The sequence below is a fragment of the Apteryx mantelli genome, chromosome 25 (assembly GCF_036417845.1).
Source record: "Apteryx mantelli isolate bAptMan1 chromosome 25, bAptMan1.hap1, whole genome shotgun sequence".
Taxonomy (NCBI): Eukaryota; Metazoa; Chordata; class Aves; order Apterygiformes; family Apterygidae; genus Apteryx; species Apteryx mantelli.
In genome coordinates, this window is record NC_090002.1 from 4,938,752 (window position 1) to 4,965,313 (window position 26,562).

At 44.0% G+C, this 26,562-nt stretch overlaps 1 protein-coding gene across 4 annotated transcripts in view; it reads right to left on the reverse strand.

Annotated features, from left to right (window-relative positions):
* PPP1R12B (protein phosphatase 1 regulatory subunit 12B) overlaps positions 1–26,562 on the reverse strand; it is a 127,348-nt gene that overhangs the window by 15,543 nt on the left and 85,243 nt on the right. For 3 of the 4 annotated variants that reach the window (XR_010886310.1, XM_067310476.1, XM_067310477.1), the window contains exons 20-23: positions 2,739–2,755; positions 2,080–2,230; positions 801–905; positions 454–507 (exon numbers count right to left, since the gene is read on the reverse strand). Coding sequence is in view for 3 of the 4 variants with exons in the window: in XM_067310476.1 (XP_067166577.1) it covers positions 454–507; positions 801–905; positions 2,080–2,230; positions 2,739–2,755 (327 nt within the window). In the remaining variant the exon portion in view is untranslated. Of the gene's footprint in view, positions 1–453; positions 508–800; positions 906–2,079; positions 2,231–2,738; positions 2,756–23,864; positions 24,614–26,562 lie in introns of those variants that run through there. The other variant, XM_067310478.1, reaches the window with a different exon arrangement.

Sequence of the window (26,562 nt, forward strand, 5' to 3'; positions counted from 1 at the left end):
ACTAGAGACTGCAAGTTAGGCTTAATTTACTGCAGTAATCTGATTGCTCAATTAGGAAAAAAGAGCATTCAAACACTCAGATTTCAAGTATAATTGCACAACTGACACCCAACTAGCGTTGTGTCTTGTTCCCCCTTTCCCTCCTCCACCGAAACAGTCCTTTTATTTATAAGGATCAAAAAGATTTTAAAGCACAATGGATCAACAGTCCCTTAGCACCACAAAATATAATTTGTAAGTCTGCAGCTTCTCGTAACAAAAGACAGAAATTAGATTTAATTGATCTAAAGGCTAAGCAGAAAAGTCGCAGACACAGAAAAGGTCAGAACGCAATTATCACTGTGCACCACTCCACAAGACAAAAACATAACCTATCTTTTAATTAGCATTTTCCTTCGAGAAATTACTATGCCCACCACAGCAACATGAGGCAAAGAATGCAGAGATACGCACCCTTTTTTCCATCTCCAGCATGCTAGATCGGTCAGAAGTTTTCTCCTGTTTCTGCTACATAAAATAAACATAGAAAGCTATTAAAACAGAATGGCATTCATAGGATGCAGCACAGAGGCCTGGATAGTCTATGGACGCACTCGTGCAGAGAAGAAACAATCCTTAATCCTTAGAGAATCATTCACACCATACTTATTTCTGTGAACGATAATATAGTCTCCTCTGTAGCACCTTCCCTCACACGAGCTAAATTCTTTCTCTCATGCATTTCCCCATACTAGAACACACCTTGGCTTGTCATCAGCAATGCTCAGTTTTGCCAGTCTAAGAGCCTGGTTTTGCCTTACCTGGGCTGCTTTTTCCAACTTTGATTTGATGTCAGCCAACTCCAGCTGGGCTTCCTGCAGTTTTGATTTCAGCTTTTGATTTTCAGACAGGGCACTTTCATATAACTGCAAAAAGAAACAAAATATTTGAATTAACAAGGCTGCTCTTCAACCGCTGCACGGAGCCAGTCCTGCCATACTGCTCCAAGTAGACATGTATCATACTCAGCGTTGAACAGACGCAACTGAGGGGTTTGGATTGCTCCTCCACGTCAGGACATTAGAAGAAGGGCAAACAGGCCCAGTTTGGACGTTCTACTCATGTTTTCACAATTCGCGTGAAAAGAGTTGGTCAATTTTATAAGTTCTTTAAACACAGCCAGGAAGCAAAGAAAAGGGGGGAGTTAATTTAGGTAAGCCACTAAGAATAATAAAGAACTACAATTATCCACACAGAATGCATGTTGAATGTATCTAAACCTATGATTCTATTGTGCTCCCAAGCACAACACACCCTAGCTGCTTTTCTGTGCTTTTACTTCAAAAAGGAGGAAAATTGAGGTTAATTTTAGGCCACCCCTAAATGGAAGATGATGATTTTTTTTTTCCTCAGTTCCTTCAAACCAGCAGAATTTCCGTCACTTTAAGAGGACAAATTAGGCATAGTGCCTGTTTCTGCTGGACAAACCTGTTTATAAGGAAGAGTGGAGGGTTGCTTACCATGCAAGACTTTCCAGTAACATATTTTTTAGTTTTATAGCCATTTAAGAATTAAGGTCATCTTAATCTGTTTACATTTCGTATGTTCTTTGCATTGTTACTAGCATGTGTGTACGCGCTCTGAGGACTCGGCAGTCCATACTACTGGCTTTCAAGGATTACGTTGAAAGTTATGGAGCTTTCTGAAAAAAAAAATCTGGAGTGTAATGCAGCCCACTGGGATATGCTGGTAGTGCTCAACAATATTCTTTCTTGCTTCTTTACTAATCTCTCCCAGCATTTCTCCAGCCTCACTCCATCTTCCCCAGATATCTGACTTTGCCTGGTTTCCTTTTACCCCTTGTCCTTTTTCGCCCCTTTGAAAGGCGGATGCATTCAAAAAAGTGTGATTTCCAAAGGCAATGGAAACTAAAGGCCTTATGATGGCTTGGCTGATAGCATGCAGACTAAGCGATTTTTGATTTGCAATGAATGAAAAAAATCCCCTTTTTCTTTCCAAAGACTCTCAGTGCAGGTTTCTGCAGCAACAGGCAGCTTCTAAGGTGCACGCAGTATCAATAGCACTTTTAAGCAATCCTACTTTTTTATAGTCCCTGTTACTCTCCTCTTCTGTTCTGGTGCTGAGGGAGGCTAACCGGTTCTCTCTCCGGGTGTAGGCACTGGAGCGGCTGGAGGCACGATCACTGTAGGAGGACGTGTCACTGGTGGTAGGATTCGTAGCTGATTCCAACCTAAAACACAAAGACTTAGCACCATGGAGCAGGTATCAGTCTGGATAGGCAGTATGAACCTGACTGGTTGCGTCTCAAGGCTGTGCCAGACCCAGCAGAGAACAAGCACTGGGATTGCTGGGAGCACTCTCCACCCTGCAGGGCAGGGCATAGCCAAAAGAAGGCCAGGAAGCCACCACCATTTTAAAAACTGAAAAAAAAATCCAGTCGGTATCAGCCCAAACCCCAGTAGGGTACTGATTTCCCATGCATTTCTCATCCTCATGGTAGAAGGGGCCCATTCCCATAGGACACAGAGGGTTTTCTCCTCTACAGAGTAGCTGTTAAGTAATTTGGGGAGCAAAGGATGAAAGACGGCCCAACAGTTCAGTTAAGGAAAGAACTAAATGGCCAATCCCAACTTTAGCTTATGCTTTTGATTTGAAGTACTGGGAATCCCCAAAGCAAGACAAAAATATGCTATCCATAAATATTAAGTAGAAAAAAACCCAAGAAACAAAATTCTTACCTGGAAAGTCTTTCATGCTGAAGAAAGAATAAAAAAAAAGAAAGAAAAAGACAATTAATAACCAGGAGAATTAAAGGTTCAGTTCAAGAATTGCACAGATACCACTTAGGGGCACTTTCCTACCTCTGATACAAGTAGCTGGTTTACAACAAGCTGAACAGCATTATCTCCCATGCCCAAACTGGGAATCACTGCTTCCTGCCTGAATCTTTTCAATTGCTTCAACCGCTCTGAAGCATTTCGGATTTCATTTCTTTTGCTAACCTAAAAATTACTGAACCTTGTTGTTCAAATCCTAGTTTCCAGAACTGAAATCCATTCCTTGGACCAAAACTAATCTATATTTTCCTTTCTAAATCAAAAATACGCTTCTTGACTTTGATCAGTGTCCTATGCGTGATGTGGGTGAGACTGATTTACGGACCATGCAAAGACCAAAGTTCTTTGCATATTTGTGTGTAACTCCATTAAATACAAATAGTATTTTTTCTTTATGGGCAAGGAAAGGAGAAATTCATTACAGCAAGAAGAAAACAGAAGAAGCTACATGTGAAGGCAGAGGAGCTTTACACTGGCCAAAATATTTGCTGTGCCAGGTTCTCCTTTTCCCTATCAGCATCCAAATCACTGCGGTACAATTCTTAACACTGTCTTTGCTGCAGCCCACTTGTGCTTATAAACCAAAGACCATCTGGGCCAACTTATACATGGAGTAGATTAGGGAGGAGTTTTGCTTGGCATACTAATATCCTATAGGGGCTAGTTGTGGTAAACCACACTTGTTAATATGAGTTTTCTGGATTGGACGGTTCTCTTACAAATGCAGAAATCAAATGAGATGCAATACAGGATACATCACACAAATCTGTCGCTTCCTTCTCAGCTAGCTTTCCCTTTGTCCAGCAGATGTTTACACAAATTCGAGGTGCAGTCTAATGCTTTTTCAGTCCCTTGAACTGGAAACTGGGCCCAATATTCCCCTGCCAGTTTTAGTTCTAAGCACGAACCACCATTAAGCTCTACAAGTTATCGCTCTAGATGCTTTTTAATAAGTGCAAGAGTCAACACAACAAGGACATCACAGAAAAGAACAGGGGCCAGGCTTTTAGTGCCCAAACACATTTGCGTTGAACTTTTTGTTGTCTAGATACACCACTAAATCTAGTGCTAAATGCCTTGTTGGGAGGCAGATTGCTGCCTGTCCAGCACCTGAGCTTTTAGAGGCTCCAAAACTCCTGCTCCCACCTGATATCCAAAAGACGTCTCTGATTGCTGGCCACATATCTGGAAGAACATGCCATGAGCAACTACAGTAAGTTATGTCATTTATCTGGACAAGCACAGTAGAAAAACAGGCAACTATCAGCCTAAAATCTCTCCGATCAAAATCAAAGTGACCAGGCAGAGCAGAAGACAACATGGGCAACTCCCAGAACAATAAGGACTGCACCCAGCGCACATGCAAAAGTTGCCCTTCAGCTTGGCAGCACGTAGAGCCACTGCTCCCTATTACATATTCCTACTCATTAAATCTTTAATTCATCTGGCCCTAAGTTAACCCTAAGCTTGAATTTCGATTCAAGAAAGGAGCCTCCCCAAGCAATCTGCAATCACAGTAATTTGGAAGGCCTGCTTCCTCTGTGATACAGCCCCTCAGAAGTGAAATGCGGTGATTAGACCAGTACAAAAGAAATAAAGAATCCCAGCACGCTTGAAGCCCTGTGGATGGACGGCACATTCAGCTGAAAAAGCAAGAGCTAAATCCAAAGCTCACCAGGAGCAAGTACACCCTATTAGCACGTTCTCCCTACAGTTGTGCCTGCCGGGCCACCCTCAGCTGGGGTTCTCAGGTAGGTCTGAGTGCTGGCCAGGGGCACAGAGATGAGCACCCAACACTCCAGTAGCCTGCCCTAATGCTGGTATGGGACCTGGACCATGGCAGCAGGCAGAAGCCCTGCAGTATTTTGCTCTGATCCAAGCTTTCTTTGCATCATACAGATGAGAAACCAGCAAAGGGAGACAGTAGACAACCTTCCGCCATAACTAAGCCCATTGCATTTCCACAAGTGATTTAGGACATGGTCCAGGAAGCTTCTCAGGGGGCCAAACGCCCAGCAGCTGTCTGCTGCTCTCATATAGACATCTGTCTACTTGTCTAAACGGCTGTGGTTTGGGCCACTCTCAGCAAGAAGCTCAAAGTGAGTAGGCTGAGAAGGACTTTCCACATGACTGACCTCTCGCACCATGATATCATTGGAAAGACTTCCCATTTTTAGCCGCAAACTTGTTGGCTGATGCCTTCATGGTCTTTTGTTAGTACAGCCACTTGCATTTACCTCTTAAAAAACCTCACCCCAGCCCAGAAACCTGACAGGTCCCTTGTAATTTTGGCCCAATGACCCAACCTCTTCTGTTCAGCAGCAGAGGGGAATTAGGAAGCGATTAACAAGGTTCTTGGTGAAAGTTGTTTGTGCACTTTGTGTACCCCTGCGCTAATCCCTTGCAGTGACAGCTTTTCTTACAATGACAAATAGCTGGGCCAGTAATCCACTTAATATCAAGCTCACATTTATTGCAACAAACACACCTGCTTACGTACTGTAACAGCACTGAGAAAAAGCTAACACGTGGCAGCACAAGGCAACATGAAAACCAAGCAACAAAAGCAGAACCTGAGCAGGTCCCCGAGCGAGCTTGTGCACTGGCGGGAGGATGGAAGAATCATTTTTGTCTCCCCCCTCCGCAGTAGACAATTTTTTCCATAGGCAGAGAGAGCAGGAGTGCGCTTGTGCAAATGAAGGATGGGACAAGGGAATCATTTTAAATACAACTGCTGGGAACAACAAAAGATACAGTAAACCAGACCCTTGGGTTTTTTTATGAAAACCTTGCTGTGATGGATGCTGAGCAGTATTGTTTTGGGCTGCAGTTATCTCTCGGTAGAAGAAAGATACTAGGTTAGACCAGAAGACCAGTTAGCTCCATTCCTGTTGCTGCTGCCAGCATCAAAGCAGAGCGAGTGTGTAGTGACTTTCCCTCCTACACCCTGCCACCTTCCAGCCCTCGACACCTCAGACACTTCTTGAGCTGAAAATGGGATTTTTTTCTTAGTGCTCAGTGAATTCTCTTTCCACAAATTTGTCTCCTTTTGGACTCATTTAACCCTCTTCTTTTCTCCATGGTCTCTTCTGCCATGTTCTTGCAGCTGGCCAAAGGTGCAGCAGCACATCTCTGCGTCGTAAAGTTAATCCAGTGTCTTACAGAAACAGCACCGATTTATGGGAAATCTTTACATTCGCAGCTCTTTGGAAAGCCTTAATCTTTCCCTTACCATTCCATTTTCAGGTGCCTTTCTCCATGTTGCTTCAGTTAAGGGGTATTTTTGAGACAAAGATGATTAAGTTTGAGAGGAACTGGACAAAGCCTAGATCTAGAAAGCAGTGCCTGAACTAGATGTTACAGCAGCTGTTGGAAACAGCCCTGCTATAACAAAAGCTGCAAAACAGTTTTCATCAGCAGATCATTCTTCCACATGCTGCTAGAAGAAAGGGAGATTTATTTATTTTAAATCAAGTTCTGGCTCAATATTTTGGGGGGTTTTGCACAAAGGCCAGTGTTCAGGCTGATGTTTGAAGGAACAGCTTATTCTGCTCATCTTTTTTAAAAATAATGATAGAGGAGAAAAAAATGCCTGAATGTGGGGAAAAAAACAGTTCCACTTTCCACCTTCAAAAAAGGCTCCATCTAAAAGAGATGATGTGAAAAGTAGCAATTCTTAGCAAAAAGAAAGACTTTGAAGCCAGAGGAAATAAGCCAAAATGGTGACTGAGAGCTTGCAAACTCAGGGTCCGGTTGTGCCATTCAAGATATCTGACACAGAGATGTGCAAGTCCTGCAGCAACCATCTCTTCTCCAGCCACTGGTCTTCCTTTTAAAACCACTTCTAAACAACAAAAATAGAACATTTAAGCTTGTGAAGCGTTAACAGTCTTACTGTGAGATGTATGTAAATGAGGAAGAAGGTGGTATCTGCTTTGAGATGCTGTTCCAGCCCTGCACAGCTAGAAACTCGGAAGTCAAAGTCAGAACGCGAATGTTAAAACTTTCCCTCCTTGACATCTTGAAAGGAGGGAAACAAAAGCGGAGGCTACCAAAGCACAAACATGCGCTTGTCCTCTACGTTAGTGCCAGAAAGGGGTTTCTCTTCCTGGTTTTTCTTGAACAAATATTGTGCAACCTGCTACGGTTAAAAAGGGGATGCCAAGAAGCATGGTGTATCAACTGTAAGAAGGTTTCTTCCTCTTTCCCTGGCTGTTAATATGGCACATTTGGAATTAGACCATCAGTTTTACCCAGCCTATATCCCTTAGGATGGAAAGTTTGAAAAGAAACGTTAAGAGCCGCAGAAGCACCGGATTGTGAAATTACCCTTCCTGCCCTTTAAACAGGGTCATATCATTGCAGAGATCGGGGAAGGGGAAGGAGGCCCTAGGGAGAAGTTAGGAGCTAGAAGCGGCTGTCCTGGTTCAGACAGCAGCACGCTTTCCTGGCAGCCAGTGCTGAGCCAATATCCCGCTATTCCTGAAAAAGAGCACTGAGGCCTGGAAGGGGATATCTCTTAAAGGAAAGCTTAAAGTGCAGAGCACTTGGGGGCGCGCTCTCGAGCTCCTGATAATCCTTGGCTCTTACCACCTCCCTCTGCGAGAGGTCCACGATCACATGTCCCCCCAAAAGCGACAGTCAGTCACCGGAGAGATGACAACTCCTTTCTTCCCGTCCGTCTCAATACAGCGTTGGCGGAGGAGAGCCAAGGGGTTCAGCAGCCCTCCTGCACGGGGTCAGGGTGAACGCAACCCAGATGGGCTGGCAAAGAGCAGCAAATCTGAGACGGGCCGCGGAAAAAAAGAGGAAAGGGGCAAATAGCAGCATACCGGACTCGCCCAAGGGTGCTCTGCTCCTTCTCCTGTGCAAGCCGCTTCCTTCTGGGCCCCCCGTGCTCACCGCGCTTGCCTTCGGCATTCCCGATTAAAAGGCCGAGCTAGGTATCGGCAGCGGCTTTATTCCTTTGGAGAGCCGTGACGGCGTAAAGCGCTGAGAATACCCTACGGTTTTGATTTTAGAAATGCGTTTGGATTACGGAACGCAGGAGACTTCCCTGAAAGACTGAAAAGCTTTCACGGCTGTTAGAAGTTCAGTGAAGTATAATGAAAACCAAATCCCGCGTGGAAGGGTTAAGAGAAAACGCAGCCCTGAAAGGCAGGGCAGGATCAGCCGCTTCTCTCGCCAAGTCAGAAACCGGCCTAATTGCTTTCAGTTGCATTTTTCTGTGGCTAGGATCTGACCCAGCAAAGACAGAAAAAGTCTACTATTTACATTTTTTCCAAAAAAAGAAAAAAAACGCAGCTTTGGGAACATTTTATGCTGCTTCATCTCCAACTGGCCAACCTCAGGAAAATCTGCACTATTTTAAGATAGTTCTCAAGGCATTTATTTTGGTGTGTTTTGCTTTGGAGAACCTGATCGACAGTCCTGATTAAATAACCACCATTTAACGAGATGCTTCCCTCCCTGCTCCTAACCAAGAGTGGAAGTTTTAGGAACCTCTCGAATTCTGTTCTTCTGTTGGCAAATATCCTCCTGGTGAGTCCCGTTTGTTTTAGAAATTAAACATAAAATAAAACCAGCTGCTTTTAGGGCCGGTTCTCGCCCACATTTATGCAAAAACGCCACCGATACAACAGGAAGCTGCTTGCCAAGAAGTTGACACATTCCTGTCGTTATGCAGCGTTCCTGCTCCCACACCACCAAAGGTTTACGTAGTTGGCTACGCTGATGCACAGCAGCTGTAAAAAGGACAACCTCCCCGGTGGGTTGTGTTGTCGCAGCTAAAAGTCTTACTGGAGCTGCACAGGAAGAGCTGAGCTAGGAGGAAGAGTGATGAGGAAGGCCCCCTGCTATATATCAAAGTCCTCAGTCAGGTGGAAGAATCCTCCCCATCGGATACGCATCAGATTGGTATTTTACACTTGTCCTTCAACCCAGATATTTTTGGGCTCAATTATTCGGTGCCTGGGAAGTCTGACTTTCAAACGGATGCAAATGTAATTAGAAGATTTGTTCTGAATTCAGAAATTGAGAGTGGGTTTTGAGGTCGCGGCCTCCCTAGGAAAGCTACCCTGCTGAAGTCTGCTACAGCTGAGATGATAAATATCGCTGTCTTCCAAGTAAAGTTTGCATTTGTGCAAATGCAAGGATTACAAACCCCATTCGTATGATTAATAATCCGGTGTAGCCAAACCACCTCCATCTAACCTCCAACTCCCAAAAGCCTGGTGCAAAATATGTTTGCACAAACTATAAATCAACAAGCTTTGCTTAATACAAACTGCTATTACTGAAGCATAATATTAAAAGAACCTCCAAGAAGGAATAGGGGCTTTGGCAACTGGCTGAAGCGGATCACGTCGTTTACAATGAGGATAGCACATATTTAATCAGAAACAAACACATAAGGCTGTAATGCAGTGAGGACCACATCTCCTGAGATCCCAAACACATCTAAATATTTTGCAGTTTTACAACGGTTTGCATTATTGCCAGCCTGTGCCTCAGTTCCCCGCGCCTCTCTCACATGGCCCTTTGGCTTTGCAACAGCTGCACTTTATTACCACCATCTCCTGGGGATAAAACTCTCCATGTAAAACGTCAGGCTGGATTGTATTTTAATTTAGTGAAGGCCACAATTCAGAAACCTGGTTTTGTTGCTCTTAGTTTTCCCTCTTTTCTAGGGGATCAAATTTTATTGGTGAAAAATTTAATTTTGCAAAGTGATGTGATCTCGGAGAAAACTCTCCAGACAGGAGGAAATAAAAACCAGGCGACACAAGAAGAGATCTGTACTCTCAACCTTCTGCAGTGTGAGAATGCCATAGGTCTGCAGGCAACTTCTTTCTTGCCCCTGCAAACACTTTTCTGGGACATTTCCAGGTGTTATCATCGGGTATTTAAATACCTATTTGGAGACCAGCCAGAATTTGAGCTGTCTAAAGCCAACCTGCCAACTTTTCAGCATGAAGCCCTTTCTAAAGTAGTCTGGCGGACACCTCCTCCATCCTGCAACCACATAGCATTCCTGTGACAACTGCTACGGTCACAGCGAACACTTGCATGGAAAAGTGATTAGGGCTGTTTTAAGTGCGCTGAACTGTCTATATCATGCTAAGCATCTTGTGCTTTTAGAGTTAAGACAGTTACACAGCCTCCTTCCCTTCTCATTTGTTCCAGTCTAAAATAGCTCCAGACCAACTGTCAGTGATTTGAACCCGTAGCGTCTCACTTATCAGTTTGAGGACCTCTGCTCCAAGGAGGATAGTAACCTCAGCAATTTCGGGTCATTAAAAACAATTTACAATTCCCTGTAGAAGTGTAACAATTTCCCAAAGTGAGTCCATATGTTTTTATTTGACCAAGGCAAGAAACACCAGTTGCAGCTCCAGCACGCTAGACACCATCTCCACTAGCAGAAGCCTCCAAGCACAAGACACGGCTACAAGGAACAGCACAGGTACAGCTGCTTGAGCTTTGGGGAGATGGATGGACTGAGCTCTGTCGCTCTCCTAGCCCTGTTTTCCATGGGTCTGTATTTCATTTATGAAGAACAAAACTATAATGGGTCCGGAGGTGGTTTCTGGAACTGAAGCAAACACTGGTTTCCAGTTCAGCAGTTTGAAGCATTCAGTGGTTTCCTGCCTACAGGGTTTCGATCCACTCTTCCTATCACTTCCCTCGGTCACTCATTCCCATCCCACAGCACCTCCCCATCTCAGTTGTGCTAACAGGCTTGGTTTTGTGTCTGCTCTATGAACTGACCCAAATTACAGCTATCCTTTTTTTCTTTTCCCTTCATCCTCTTTTATAATCCAGACCAATTCCCTGATCTGGTTCCTGGTGCAACCTCATGTTGGCATTCACACATACTCTGAACCTCCAGCCTCCTTGCCCATCTAAAGGCAACGGTTACAAAGGCAGAGCGATCGCAAGTCATTTCTCTCTGGCTGCTTAACCAGCTTCTTTAAAGGCACCCATTGCAGACCAGGTGATAGAGAGTCAAAGGGAGAGTTTTTAAATGAGGTTGGAATATTAGGTTGCATGTTTCTTTCTCTGTGACCAATAACCAATATACCAAAAAGAGCCAGGTCACAAAGCAGGCTAGATCCCTCCAGGACTTGGATGCTACATGCGAAAGTGCATCTCGTTTCTCCAGCCTGAATACTCCTGAAGAATCCTCATCCACAGAAGCGGCACACACTTTCACAGCGGTGGTAGAAAACGAGAGTTATTTTGGTAATGTGAAAGGACAACTGGGTTTCATCTGCCCTATTAAACACAGCAGGGCCAGGGCACGGGATCAAGCACCGGGTCCATGACCATTCGGCCTGTTTACTTTGTTAACAGACTCCCTGGTATGGTTTTGGCTTGGATTACTTTGCTCTATTCCTTGGAAGGGAGGAGAGTCGAGGAAGACAAATTAGCCACAGGGAGGCAAGCTGGGGCATGCCACTTTAGGTCCGAAAATGTGCCCTAGCCCATTTTATTTAAATGTACAGATGTAGTCAGTGAAAGAAGAGAGTTGTCTGTGTACTGGTTCACAGTAGAGAACATCTAACTAATGGGTGGTGTACAAATGGCTAGAAGATCACGATATCGTTCTAGCTACGGACAGTTACAGATGACAACTCAAAAAATAGAGAACACACTGAATATAGAATGATTTGTTCCTGATGTCCATCAAGGAACTTGATACTTGAGAAATAACCAAGGATCAGATGTGATAAACAAAATCGGGTACTGAAGAACACAGGCCAAGGTTAATTATCCTGAAGTTCAGGTTTCAGTATCCCACGTTTTACATTGGCTAATGGGAGAGAAGGGTTGTGTGTATATGTATGCACACAGGCATGCATATATATATATATATATATATATATATATATATACACACACATATGTATACTGTAACTAGTCAGTAATCCAGAAATTAAAAAGAAAAATATCATGGTACAACTTATTTGACCCCGTTTCAATTTATGCAGCACCATTTTTATCACAGCTAGAACAAGTCCAAGCCACTAACTGGAAAACCAGGAAGACAAAGTTTCCTGGAGAAATGTTTACAAAACACTCTTTACTCTATAACACTCTTGCAGCAGCAAAGCCAGCCAAATTATTCACACGGTTCTACCTAATGTGAGAATAAACCTGTTACCATTAATATCTGAAACATGATTAAACTTTCTGCAGAAGCAAAAGCACTCAGAGAGTGAAAACTGGCTGCCAGACACATTCATATTCAAACCTCTACCGAGGCTGTAATTCCATCAAGCGCTTCTACCTATGGCTATCCCTCACTGATTAAAAGAAGTCTGGTTTGGCTGCCTTAGCAGACCTCTAAGATTTTAGGCCATTATTTATATTTTAATATCCAAACCATGCTGGGTTTATTTACATATAAAGCCTCCGCAGCTCAAGCGGCTAATGATTTTGTGCATTAGTTTTTTTTTGTTTTTTTTCCCCCCCCTTTAAGATTTGGTTTGGATTCTAAAAGTACTTGTCCGCATCACGCACAGATTAAAAGCATTTGCTGCCATGGTAATCGCTGTTTAGAACAACTGCAGGCTTGATTTGGAGACAAGCTACCAGACACAGCAATTTGAAAACCTTTGCTTTCTACGCCCGAGTGTTACTATCGAGTGACTTAAGTGAAAACATATGGCCCCTGCAAGGTGGTAGCGGTTACAACACATCCACCACTTAGCACGTGACTCCTGCAGATACTCAAAATGAAAGGTAGATTAAAATCAATCAGTACAGATTACTGAGTATTCTCAGCGCTTTATTACTGAGCTCGTACTGCCAAAAATCCGCTTGGGAGAGTTCAAGCCATAAGCACTGAAGGCGACTTAATGAGGGACTAATCTGCCATCAGAGGGAAAAAGCTGCGTACTGAAATGGTGAACTAGGGCTAGGAGCAGTAATTACGCAGTTTCTCACGTAGCGAGCAACAAACAGCAAGTGATGACAGCTAGTCAAAGAAACGCAGCCACTATTAAGTGTAAAAAGCGTGAGGTTTTTAAGGTTTTGATGTTCTTTTTGTAGGATGACAGGCCAAGGAGCGCTCTGTAAAGGGAAGGAAGGTTGACAAAGAGGTAGGAAACAACCGAAAAGCTGCATTTACAGTCCGTGCAGTAATTTGTGAGTGTTCATCTTTAGTTTTCATGTTCCTAGCTTACCAGGGACGCATGGGGAAATGCAAGGGTTATAAAGTACCAAGGAATGGAGGGATGAGCCTAAAATGAAAGCACAGGGTGTTTGCTATGAAAAAAACAACTGGCCTGGCATAAACAGAGTCTTTAAAAAAAATAAATGAAACTCGGTCCTCGCTTTTACCTTAGTCCTTCCAATCCTGCCATCTATTTTCTTACTTATGCCTGATGCTCAAACATTTCATAACATGGAGTTGCCTGTAATGCCCTACACGACTGGCATTTTGTCGGAGGAAGAGAAACCATTAGCTGAAAGTCTACGGTACAAAACTTGTGCTGAAAAGGAAACCACAACCACCACCACCAAAATGAAAGCTAACTAACTGGAAGCTCTGAAACAATTTCAAGGGATTTTATTTTTTCATTTTCTAGTAATATCCTCTTTAAAGCAACTGATGCTTCTGGAAAGGTGGAGCTAGCGATGTTTACCCTGGAGGATTTACCAGGATTTATGTGGCTATTTCTGTATTGGTCACTAGGATTCCTGAGCGTTCTGTTAAACACAAGAAATGAGATATTTTAGCTTAATGAGGTTTAATGGCAATAGGATGGTGATGACCTTGCACCATGGCCCTGGTGCTGCACACCAAACGCCGGACTCGAATCAGAGTTTCCTCTGCATGCCTTTTACTCACCATCCTGCCCCACCGTATTCAAGGAGATTGCCTTTCTCATGACTTCTAAGAGTTCATTGCAAAGTGCTCACGCTTCTCGGCTGTGCAGCTGGGGATATCCCGTCAATTAAATGAGGGGGGGAAAAAAAAAATGCATGCAATATTATCATAAGATGCAAGGAGGAATGCTACAACCAGCAGGGCAAGTGCAGCAGGGAACACTGTAGGAAAGCACTTTGCAAATGACATTTGAATGCAGCTGTTTGGCACTGGCAGCTTAATAACTAAGATTTTCTCCAATTTGTCTGGTTCTCCGAGAGGCTTACATATATGCACCACTGAGCGTAAGGTTTCCTATCAGCCCATCCATTTTCTCCCCCCTGCCCAGCTAGGAACTTTTAAGTCCCCAGGTCAGTCGGCATCAATCTAACTGGACCGAAAGAGAAATGACTCAAAGATATTGCGTTCCTGCCTGTTTTGCTAAAGCTGGTGGCTAGTGGTACTTTGCTGCAAGGGCTGCCATTATTGTGGGCATGGGGACACACACGCACAGACACCCCCCACTATCTATAGACCACAAATCGATAGGAAACCACGCTTTATTGCTTCTCTTGCTCACAGCAGAATTACACTCTTCTGGAGAAATAGTTAACTAAGACGTCTTGTTCTAGTCTCAAGTAAATCCTTCCTAAATTAGCCTTTTAAGGCATTGGCTATTTCCATGACTCTGATGGGACAACTGTTTCCTACAATGACTTGTGAGCAACCACTGCTGCCCCCACCGCCTGGACCCTGCCACAGCAATGCTCTGGGGCAGCGGCTGGCATTGCTACCATGAGGAGAATCAAGATTTTCACCCTCAGGTGTTTCCATTCGCCACCATCGCAAGGCCATGAGAAGCGGAGGAAAGCCCTTTGCCAGGCTTTTGCATTTTCACCAGGGACTCCTCCATCCCTAGCTGCTGCATCTGCCACACCTGGGAGCTCCCGCCACTTCCTTCGGCATTCACCGGGCCCTGCAACAGCACGCAGACTTGTCACTGCTACTGGCTGAGAAAACGAGGAGATCCTACCAGCTTGCATCAAGGGAGCCCTGCAGAGCCACGCAACGGGCAAGCAAACACCGCAGTCACAGCTACGGTGAGACGTTTGTCACTTGTTTATACGCCCAAAATGAATACGGAAGGGAAAATGAGTCAGTCTGTGCATGCAGAACGTAACTGCTTTTAAAACACTCAAGAAATTAAAACATTCTTGGTTTTATTCTCTAAGAACTTATCTGAAGGGTTCCCGACCTACTACTAGGCTGGTGATCAGTAAGTCGGCGATTTACCGGAGAATGGTAAGCACAGCTGTAAAAACTGCTGAAGAAAGACCATTTTAGCAGGCAGAGGATAGTTCTGGATTATCTAAAAACTCCCAAGAGACATCCCAATTGCAAACTGGAAGAAAGCACAGGCTCCTACCCCTCCTGGGCTAAACGGTTAACAGCCCAGGGGCAAACAGCAGCCACGGCAGACTGCAAGGCTAAAGTTTCCTGAGGTCAGGGACTGTTTCCATTAACAAAACGGCAGTGGGTTAAACACCCTTTTACATATTTAGGGCCATGCTGCTGCTTCTTTTTTTTTTTTTTTTTTAAACCAGACAGCGATTTGACACTAAAAATGAGCAGACAGTGCACATCTGATTTGAGCAAATACAGCGCTCAGATTAACGTAATGCCTGCATCTAAAATTAGCCGGCCTTTTTCCAACTAATTCCTCCAGGCTTTGACGACGGCATGATAACTTTTTCTCGACTAAGAAGAGACTGCCCGTATAACGACATGGACTTCGGAGAGGTTCGCGATAGCCTTTCCCATGATGCCAAAGCTATTAACAATACTGTTACAAAATGTTCCAGTTTTAAAGCATCTCAGTAGATTAGGACACCATCTCCGCAGTCTGGGGAGGACCACTACCTTGACTTGGCAGTGTCTCCTGTTACAGGTTGTTTTCTTCATTTTTTTTGCGGTTGAAATTATTAAAATGTAGCACAGTTCAGCACAACCCTGAGGCTAAAGGCCCCACTGGGTAGCAAACCTAGGTTTCACAGCAATATCAAAATGCTTTTGGAAAGAGTGCAGTTTAACAAGCTGGTCAGGTTTTGCCTCATTTCCATCCAGGAGGTTTTCTCCCAGCAATAACATATCGGGTGAGTGATGTTTCTGCCTACTGCGACAGCAGGGCAGAGGGGGAAACTCCTATTACAGCAACTCCCTATAACCACTAATGCAAATAATCACAGTGCAAGGCCTCTACGAACTCGCGGTTTTGTTAAGATCTGTTGCCACAGAAGAACCTTCCCAAGTTTCACGCAAACCGGCCTCTTTTCAAAGCAAACCCCAGACACGGGTCTCCAAGGGTAAGACAACAACCCAACGGCAACAAGCTCTGCTCGGAGCTGGCGCCGAGCAGGGCTCGTGTAATACAGAAACGAAAAGGCTGCTTACTCTGAGCGTCTTTGCAATCGGGGAAGGAGAGGATGGGGGAGAATCTGACTGAGACTTCCTGCTCCGGGTATATTCCTTACTCCTGGTGTACAAGGACGACATGGCCTCTCAGGCTGGGGAACTTCTTGAGAAGCGGTAAGAGTCTCGCCTTCCCGTGGCTGGGCAGGTCCTTCTTCCAAGGTCAGAACAAACCAATTAAACTATTCCCAGCTCTGGTAATTAAACCCCTCTGTTTAGGGTGTATAATTTTAGGCATTAATCTGCTGCAGGGATTGCTGGGGCTCCACAAGGTTTCTTGTCCAAGCTGAAGAGAAAGCGTCAAGGACCAGCTGCGCTCCAGCGCGGGGCGTTGCGCCGTGCCACCCTCAGAAGCCAGACCCGTTCCCAAGTTTTCCGCAACGGGACATTTCCTCTCATCCAGAGCCCTGCCACAGCAGAGCCCGAACGCTCCTGACGAACTCCCCTGACGAACTCCCCCTCGCCAGTATCGCAGGAGGCGACGACTCCAGTCTCCAAAGCCAGAGAAACAGCTGGGTTTATCTAGGCGCGAAGCTTTTGCAAGGGAAAGCCAGCTGACTCCCGAGCTCTGCCGCGAGCTCTCCGCCGTGGCTGCGCTGAGCTGCGCAACTTAAGCGAAAGGCGAGAGCATAAATCAGGAAGAAACACTGGTTGGGAAAGGGGCAGGCCAACCGAAGTTGTGTTTTGTTCCGTCCTCCTCCTTCCAGACGCCTTTACACACACACGCGCTTCGCTCTTCCCTCCCCTCTGCCGCTTTCTGACATTCCAGCTCCTTACGCGCTCAGCAAGGAATGCTGGCAGCAGGCCAGCAGCAAAGATTCACTTTCAACTCGGGATTTGGGCTGCCACTTGTAGGAAAAAGGAAAGAAAAAAAGAAAAAAAAAAAAGAAGAAGAAAAACTTACAAGTTCCCGAGGCCTGGCGGGCTAAAAGCTGGAGGTTGGGGGCAAGTTGGCTGCGCTTTGCAAAGCCGAGATCCCGGTCGCGAGCCCGAGCGCGCGTTTTGCAGCCGTGACAAGGGGCGCTATCTGGAAGGACGCGGAGGGGCTCATGCCACGAAAGGGTGTACGCGGTCCTATGCGGCACAGCGGGATTGCAGTGTTTGCTCCTAAGCCCGCTCAGAGGCGTGAGAAGGCGACACTTTGCTTGGGTAATACAGGCTCATTCAAAGGAGCTTTGGGGACTGAGGAGGAGCGGAATGGAGCCTGGAGAAGAGGAAAAAGGGTGGGGAGGGCATGCACCTCTTCCAGCCAACTCCCAGCTAGCTCTTTGCTGAGCTGTACTGCTGCTGTACAGCCTAGCCCGCTGGAAAGCGGCTCTTTGCAACATTAACCATGTCTCGGAGGCCACAAGATTGTTCACTTGATGGGCAGAGTGGACGTTGCTCATGTCCAAACCGAACAGATACGCAGCACGTTCACTTGATAAACGCCGGGGAAACGTGCCCTGAACCGCACACCGCGTGTACTGATTTAAGAGCCCCCGTACACTAAATACAATCTGGGAGTCAATCGCAGCAGCCGTCAGGTTGCAAGCTACATTGTTCTTTGTTGGAAAGGCCTCAGCTCAGGTGTCCATGCTGGACCAGCTCCAGGAAGCCAGCGTTAATGAAACAGTACCACACTGCTGGGGCTGACAGTACCAAAGGCTTTGTACTGATCTGGACTCATTCACACCAACCTGAACCAGAATCAGCTGCTGACCAAATAGCTGCATGTAAAAATATAAATACTGCTACACCTACGTGTCTCTGTTGATCTGTAATATTGCCCCTTTTTAGCCTACTGTCTGGCAATCGTGCTAATTTTACTGACATACATAGTTGGGAATGGTGCTTGAAATAGCGGCTGCATTAATTTCTCCCACCATGCAGCACCTTTACTACCCAGGAGCGATGCAGCACTGCTGCGTGAGCATGGAGAGGGGGAAATGACACTGTGGGGTTGTCCCTCTCACGCAAAGTCACTTAGAGATCAGGTTTCTACTTGATACCTCATCAAGAGGAAGGATGGCACTCATCATTCACTGACTGCAGGTGAGGAAAGTTTGGAGAGGTCTAATTTTGCCTAACAATATTTTTGCATTCCCTTTTACAGGTATGGAAATTAAGTCAAGGCACGTAAGAAGCTAGTGACAGGCACCCTGCTGCTCAAGTAGACCGTGGCAGGACCTTGATCTTTTGAGCTTCCATCTGCTGTACTCACCATCCCCATCCTCCTCCTTTCACAACAGCGTGGAATTTGACTCTGCCCTACAGCAACAACAAAGTAATTTAGACATTTTCCAATGTGTATTTATAGAACGTGCACATATTAGTTAGCCTTTCACACTAGTCTGATAGTTTCTGGAGTTTCACACCACTACACATGTAATTGAAACTGGGCTAACCTGTGTGGCAACCAGCACACTAGAGTGGCACAACAACAATTACAAGTCTGACAAAGCCCAGCTTAGTCACTAAGGTGGGGTTAAATAATTCTAAATTGCAGGTTTTCTTCTTCTTCTCCAGGCTGATCCTAGACCAACAATTGCTGCATCCCTCCATAGTCACGTTTCTGAGGAGGAGGGGTGAGCTCTGAAATCAATATTAAAGTACAGAACTCACAGCTTGCACCTCAAAACAAAACAAAAACTAGCTTTCTGTTCCCTACTAATTAAAAATTAATTAGTCATCCAGTGCAGATGCCTCACAGATTGACAAAATGCATCTTGGTGGACAATAACTCATTTGAAAGAGAAGGGGTAGCATGAAAATTATCATCCTTATTACCCAGGAGAAAGAGAGCAGAATGGGATGCAATATGGCAAAATATGCCAGGTTTCATCACTATTTCAACAAAGTGCCTAATTTATGAATTTCTTCTTGTCATCTCGTATAGTTTCCTTTCAAGTCTTCCCCTGTGTAAGCAGGAAACCTGACTCTTCTTTTGCAGTTCTGCTGTCCTCACATCCTGATGTTTGTATATTCAAGGTCATGGTTTAGATCTGACTGTTTCTGTCTCTTAAGAACATTCCTAAGTTAGCAACTACAGTCTGTTCTGTGCTATAGATGTGGAAGTGCTTATTCTGCTTAGGAATATTTATACAGCTACCAGGAGGACATGCAAATAAATCTTTCATGAGCGTTTCCACAAACACTGAACACAAACCCCACCATGAGATTCTGCGGAGGCTGTAACTTCATGCTACAATGTACTTGCGGGCAACATCATCTTAAAGTTTCTTCTCATCTTTGAGTACAGCAGCACAAATACGTTCTATACTTAGAGCAATGGTCTTGATTATGATCACTCTTCAAAAATCATTCCTTTTCCTGTAAGATGGTTGTCCTCTCCCTTCCTAGATATTTCAGGCAAAGACAAGAACTGGATGCATAAACAAACTTGGTAAGAATACCTGTGTTCATACCCAATTAGACTGTATTTTTGTAATTAATTTGAGAGGTAGATCCATATCCAGGAAGATGGTATACCAAAAGGAGGAGCTGATGGGAGCCCACAGCATGTTCATGTGAGTGCAGTGGAGAAGGAAAGAAGTCTTCTTGGGAGACCAGAACTCTAATAAATCTAGCACTGAAGGATGAGAGAGATTATTTGGTAGCCTTGGGAAAATTTGTTCCAAAAATATCTCCTCAAAGTCCTGTCATTTTCCATGTCAGGTTTACTGCAACCTCTTGAACACCTGAGAACATCCACATAGCCACTGAATTACTTCCCTTTCAGTTGACTTTTCTTTCATGTCTAGCCAAACCTCCCTATCTCCTCAAAGCAGGCACGGTGTTGAAGAGCACATTCCCTTCTCCAGCTACGCAAGGCTGGCCTGCAAGGCTGCACGGCTCAGCTGATGGAGGGCGTGAGCTGAGGACACGAACTGGGGCCACACAGCTCCAGGATGCTGTCCACCTTGTGTACCTTCTGGCAGGGTCTCTTTGGCTACATCTCTGTTAAATTAAACAAAACAAGTTGCAAGCAATGCAATGCAAGAACGACGGTGCTGCGCTGCAGGTAGACAAGATGAGAGTTAAAACCCGGCTGGAGGAGCAGCACAAAGCGGGAAAGGCAGGCAACGCGCTTCATGTTTTCCTTTGAATCACTCGGACCACTTTGCTCACTTGGCTTTGAGAAGCAGTAAACCCCCCTGCCCCGCTAAAGAAAGACTGCAATAAACTGCAGGACACTGCTGGTACCTCCTTCTACAAAATTTAGCTGTTTGCTATTTAATTAAAAACCTTCACAAGCCTCATTTCTGGATGTTACACCTGCAGGAGGAGAGTGCACTGTTTGTATGTTTAGTCATGCCCTAGTTCAGGGAAATACTGAAATCTATATTTCATATTTTATGCAATACTTAAATCAATTCTAAAGCCACATTTATTCCCATGACACTTCTCTGAAGAAACTGAGTGAAATAAACTCTCCTGGCAGGAGTTTCCAGGAGCCAGGCTACAAAACCACTACATGTCTGTAAAATAATTCTTCTGGGTCTAAAGTAGTTTGTAAAAATGCCAGAGAAATTCAGTTTAAACATGAAATACCCATTAACTATTGAACTATTGGTGCAGGCTAGAGAGAACAGACTCAAGATTAGATTACCAGTTGCCTTCATGTTACTCATTTGGCATACAAAACAGAAATCCGTAGTGCAAGGGTATTTATTGTACCTCTCCTTCGTAGTAACAGGAATTTAAGGAAGTTTTATACAGTGGGAAAAATTTAATAAATCATATGACTGCATCCACCATATGATGTCCTATATTTGTGATTATTTAAGCCCTAGATAGTGGACAGTCTTTGCACATGATAAACTGTACCATTGCTTTCTCCCAGGAGGAAAATCTAATGGCTTGCACTCATCTTCCGCTATGCTCAAAGCGGACACAGGCATTGCTATTTGTAAAGGGAGAGCCCACGATGAACGTGAGATTTGCTCTGACATTAGTCAGAAATACTGTTTTGTTCTATCATCAGGTGTTCCACAGCCAGACGAAAGGTTACGGATGTAGCTGATTGCTACACCCACGTAACTGGGCACAAATCATTTGTTCCCCTACATGGGATCTCGCAGTAGAAAGTCACAAGAGCATTACCAAAAATTTTGAAGCGGAACTCATGCAAAGAAAAGTCTGAATCTTGCATACGCTGCTGCTCTCACACATCTTTATCCAGTGATCCCATCACCTTTTGTGTAAAGAAATTCTGCTGGTTCTCTAGGCAAACTGTTCATTTCTGTGCATAATCGATTGATTTGAAACTCGCAGCACCATTATTTGACCCCAGAGATACGAGGAAAAGCCTGTCTTAAAAGTTGCAATAATAAACCTTGTTTCTTGCGCAGCCAACTCTGCATTATCTGTGAACTCTAATCCAGTTTGCAGAAATATTGTAACAATCAAGAGAGTCGAGTGTTGGTTATGTGGGACAATTCAGGGTCAAAGCCGTAGCAGCTGTATTGACTATAATACCCAACCCACTGCTTTTCTGGATAATGAAAAGTTGATTGAAAATACACGCTATATAAAAACCACTTTAAAACACTGTAAATGAATCACTGCAAAATTATATGCAAGCTTTAACAGGTTCAATTATAGCTTCACAAGGCTTATTTAAAACTGAAAAAGGCAGCAATGGGTATGTTCAGCAACAGAAGGCTGAAGGACTGTAGCAAAGAAATTACTGGGCAGGCAATAAAAGTTCCGTTGTAAACGTGATGTAAAGGCACTGCAGCAGTTTGCCATAAATGGAATACAAACTGTAGAAGTGAATAGGCTTTCATCTGCAGTGCACTGACTAGGATTCCCATGAGCAGACTTGGCATTATGTCTTGCAGATACGAAGCTATGCAGAAGGCAAGGATCTTCCTAGCCTCCTAAACGCACACATCTGATTATCAGCTGACATTCTACATTTGCACGTTACAGTGTCATACCCACTGTTTTATTCCCATCGCTAAATTTATCATAAAAAGGCTAGAAGCTATACCCATCAGACATACCTGGATTAGCATTAAGCAGCAAAAGCAGATAATTTTAGTGTGGGCTGAGAATAGCACATTATAAATAAAAAACTTCATTTTTTTTTCTTACAAACATAGAAAATAGAAAGCAGGAATGAAGAGAGTTAAAAAAGCAACAATCTGAGCACATAAAATTAATTTTAGCACTTGTAAGTGTCAAATTATGCATGCGGGAGAAAAGTATTCCAACAGTTCTGTAGAGCAGAATTAACTTTTGGAAGAATGGACAAGGCACCTTGAACATTCAAAGACAGCATTTGAAACAGAGACTAAAGGAATGGGTGTTTGCTAACAGTTCTAGGGGTTTCCCTAACTTCAGAGGTAGGGAACTGCATTTAAAGAAGAGTTTCTGGAAGAGGGAGAAGGATTTCATTCTCCTAGGTTCATTATGTCCAGAAGAAAATGATGTTAAAGAGGTTACAGAAATAGATGACATAACGGTACCAATAATCAGAAACAACCAACATCACTGCTGCAACAGGCTCCTGTTGTTCAAGGGAGACCGATGTGGCAATGACTACTTTGCCTAAAATAAACGTCTCCAAGACCACAGATTTGATTCCATTCATGGCTGTAATTGCAATCATGGTTACGACCCGAGAGGCCTGGGGCAACCTCAGCAACTGCATATTTTCATGCCATAACCCTATGTCTGTACACCAGTGGGAGGACTGATGTCTACAGTTAATTTGCTTCAATGCCATCCAAAATCTGGTCCTGTCTTTTCACAGTCAGATTTCTTGCACAAAGTCAATACTATGTTTTGTTCAAAAAGCAGCATTATAAGAATTGGACAAATGCTTTCCACTGTCCAATCCGAAGTCCAGTTCAGAGCATTGCCCATGCAAAAATCTTGTGATTTCACCAAATGCTGCCATTAAGGAAAACACAGGGTTAGAACACAATATTTTCCAGTAAAGGTCATTCAAAAGTTGCACTCGGGAAGCGTTTGTTGATGATTTCCCTCCTCCCCGATTCAGTTTTCTTACAAAAGATGGAAGAAGCACAAACACGTTGAGTTACAAAGAGAACTGCAGCAGCAATTCACAGTGATACCAACAGGCCATATTGGGGAAACAAAGACAGTGAACATCAGTGTAAGAACCAGATGTAAACACAGCCACTCCAGCCTAAAAGGGACTTTCCAAAATGTGACATGAATAGAGAAATGAAAATCTCAGAGGGCGCTCAAAACAGAGACATGCTCCATTCTGCTCTTTAATCCAGGTTCATCAGATCCTGCATACCTCCCACCCAACCCAGCCGCCCCATGGTTATAAAACCTTTGTGTTAGCTTGTGTATGGAGGCAACCGGCTGACACAAACCAATAGTTTAGTGTCACTGGCCAAACAAATGCATAACTTCAACGCATTCCTATCTTACTATGTTTCAAGCCTATTTCTGGCCTTCCTTCCACAGCAGCAACAGGTTGTGGTACAGTATTAGAAGGTTATGTTCGCTCTCAAGGATGAAATCTAGGAGCAATGAAAAAAGACTACACAAAACCAGCGCCCAGCACCAGCTACGTACTAGGTACCTACTGTAACGAGTGAAGAAAGTGTATTGAGGAGTGAAAACCAAAGCTGGTGACAAATTTCTGCCAGGAAGGAGTTTTACAGCTTAAGGATTCTACATCTTCACATACCAAATAACAAAGCAGCTTCTGCCAATGTTACTTATAGAAAGGAAACTCCGCGGCTAAAAGCAAACAACGAACAACGACATTTCAAATACAACGCTTCTTTCTGAACAGAAGCATGTGGGAGAATATAAACTCAGAGGAAAAAAAGCAACCTTTTAAAGACAAGGGTGACAAACAGCATCAACACATTTGAGTCACTGGAACGCACAATTTTTTCCTACAGGGGTAGTTTCCAAAGGGTACTTTATTCTCAGGGGGTTTGACTTCATTTTTCCAGACAAATGTAGATTATTCTTCACTCCTTGTTAGTCACATGGCAATGCAGCTTCTGCTTTTTACTCCTTCTGGACATATCCGGGAGACAGATCATTCACTAACTAAACATGAGAATGCACCATTCTGCTTGGTCCTTGCGGGCAACAAGGGCTGCCCGCTTCAGAGGGGCTTTGCCACAGACTCTTAAAAAAGCATTTCCCAGTAGACTGGTGAATTAATAATAGAAAAGAAAGAAAAGAGTGCAATACATTCATGAGCTAGCACCCACTGAAGCCATCTCCAATTGCCTATATTTACAATTCATATATTCTCTAAGGCAGACATCTGCGTAAACATGACACAGCCATTAATGGCTATGCAGACATCTACTATTGTTTCCACAAATAATTCAGCTAATTGGAATTTTTGGAGGATGTCTTCAACTACATCAGGAGGAATCCCCCGGTCTACTGGAAGGCTGACAACGAAGTACGATCGTCAGCTCCCAGAAGGATGCAGAACCTAGAACAAGCAGTTAAGCGGTTAGAGATATTTTCCTTTCCCTAAAGGAAACTTTCAAAGTAGAAAATTATTAACACAATTAGATATTAACACAATTAGATATTAAAAAAAGAGTTATTCTGTCTTTGGGACGTGTGCCAGGGAGCAATCCTATTCCTCAGGCCAACCGCTTTAGGCCAATAGCCACCCTACTCATGAGCAGTGCCCTCTCCAGAAGGCCAGGCTGCATCCACTGATGGTGGCGAGATCACATACACATGGCACAAATTTGTCTCCCGCTGCCACTCTACCCAGACTGCCATTGCATTGCTCTCAGTCCTATCTGGAGAGAAAGCAAAAGGATCCCAGGACACCCGCGAGATGGCTCCTACGTAGGCAAAGGAGCAGGACCTTGCTAACCTCAGCTCCATAGCTTTAAAAGAAATTACTGACCACTTGAAAAGATTAGTCACCTTGGACTAAGTTGGAATCGTGAGGGTAATTTACTAAACAAGAAGTTACAGTTACCTTAAATAGTTAAGACTCCATGACCTTGTAAATCATTCCTGGAGTTCTCGCTGTTTTGTTTCGTCTCCCCAGGACTCGCAGATCATTTTTTAGCTGGGTTTGTGTTACTCATCTCCATTGTGGACACTGCTTCACATTACACCTTCCTAATTCAGCAACTCGGTGAATTACAGGAATTAACCTGAACATATTTAGCTGTAACCTTGTAGTCTACATAGCACCCTGGGACTGCTTGGCTTTAGGCACAATGTGCTTTCCCAGCGCTGTAAATAGGACCGGGGCAGCCGTGCTGATGACTTAGATGCTGTATCACAGGGAGAGTAGACAGCAAGTCTCATGCCCCTCTCAGAACATATTAAGGTTAAGAAAAAAATCAACATAGGCTTATTAGGCTGGAGAAATCATGAGGTAAACTATCCGTGCAGATGTGAAAAAGCTTTTGTAGAAATATTTGCAGAATGCATCTTAATTTCTATAGTGTCTCCTGCCTCCACCTCCCAAAGAATCCAGGGCACTGTAAATGCAATAAAACTGTTCCTCAGCATACTAAAAGCTCTATGGGAAAATGCTAACTCATGTTCTTGCAGCAGTTTTCTGCTATTTTAGACTCAACTTTATATTGCTGGTTGTACACATATTTAAAGATCTCCTTTCCTCACAGCATACACCACCCATTGTAGCATTTTGTTTACAAAACAGGATTAAACAGAGGCAATCTCTCATAGCGTTATTTTAAACATAATTAAATACCCTCTAATTTAACTATAGTCATGCAAGTGACACACAGTACACCACCTACGTTACCTTGGACATGGGCCAGATGGCTTCCCTCCCACGTCATACTGCATCTATGCTAGAAGTAAATATTCAAGGGTAAAACCAGGGTAAAATACTTGCATCCTAATTCCCCTAAAGGGACCCTGGGCTAGTAGCACTAAGGCGTATGATAAACAGTATCACATATTGCTATGTAGATCAAGAGATTTCCCTTTCGTATCAGCTAGCAAGAGGTGCACCTATTTTGTTCCCTTTTACTAATCAACTTTCCCTTGTATCTCAGCAAAACAGTGCAGCCTGCAAAGACATACCTTACCATATTAGGCAATCTGAGTCTAGAAAGTGCAGGACTCGGATCCTTCCTTAGCTTAAAAAGACAGTCCACTGTCATGTCTACAGGCTGCACAGTGCTATACTTCACTTTGCTGAAACTGGGAAATAAAAGGGTGGTAAAACAGTGGAATCCAGGGTAGTTCTTAGGATTTCTAGGGCTCCTGCTAGGTGCAGTCTGACTGCAACAGGCAAGTGACAAAACACTGTCTGAAACTACTTTTGCTCTTCTGGTTGTTTATCTATTTAAAAAGATGAATTTGATAAACAGCCTAATTACAAAAGCTAAACTGCATTTTTCCACAGAAAATAAAGAGCCATTAAAAGCAAAAATA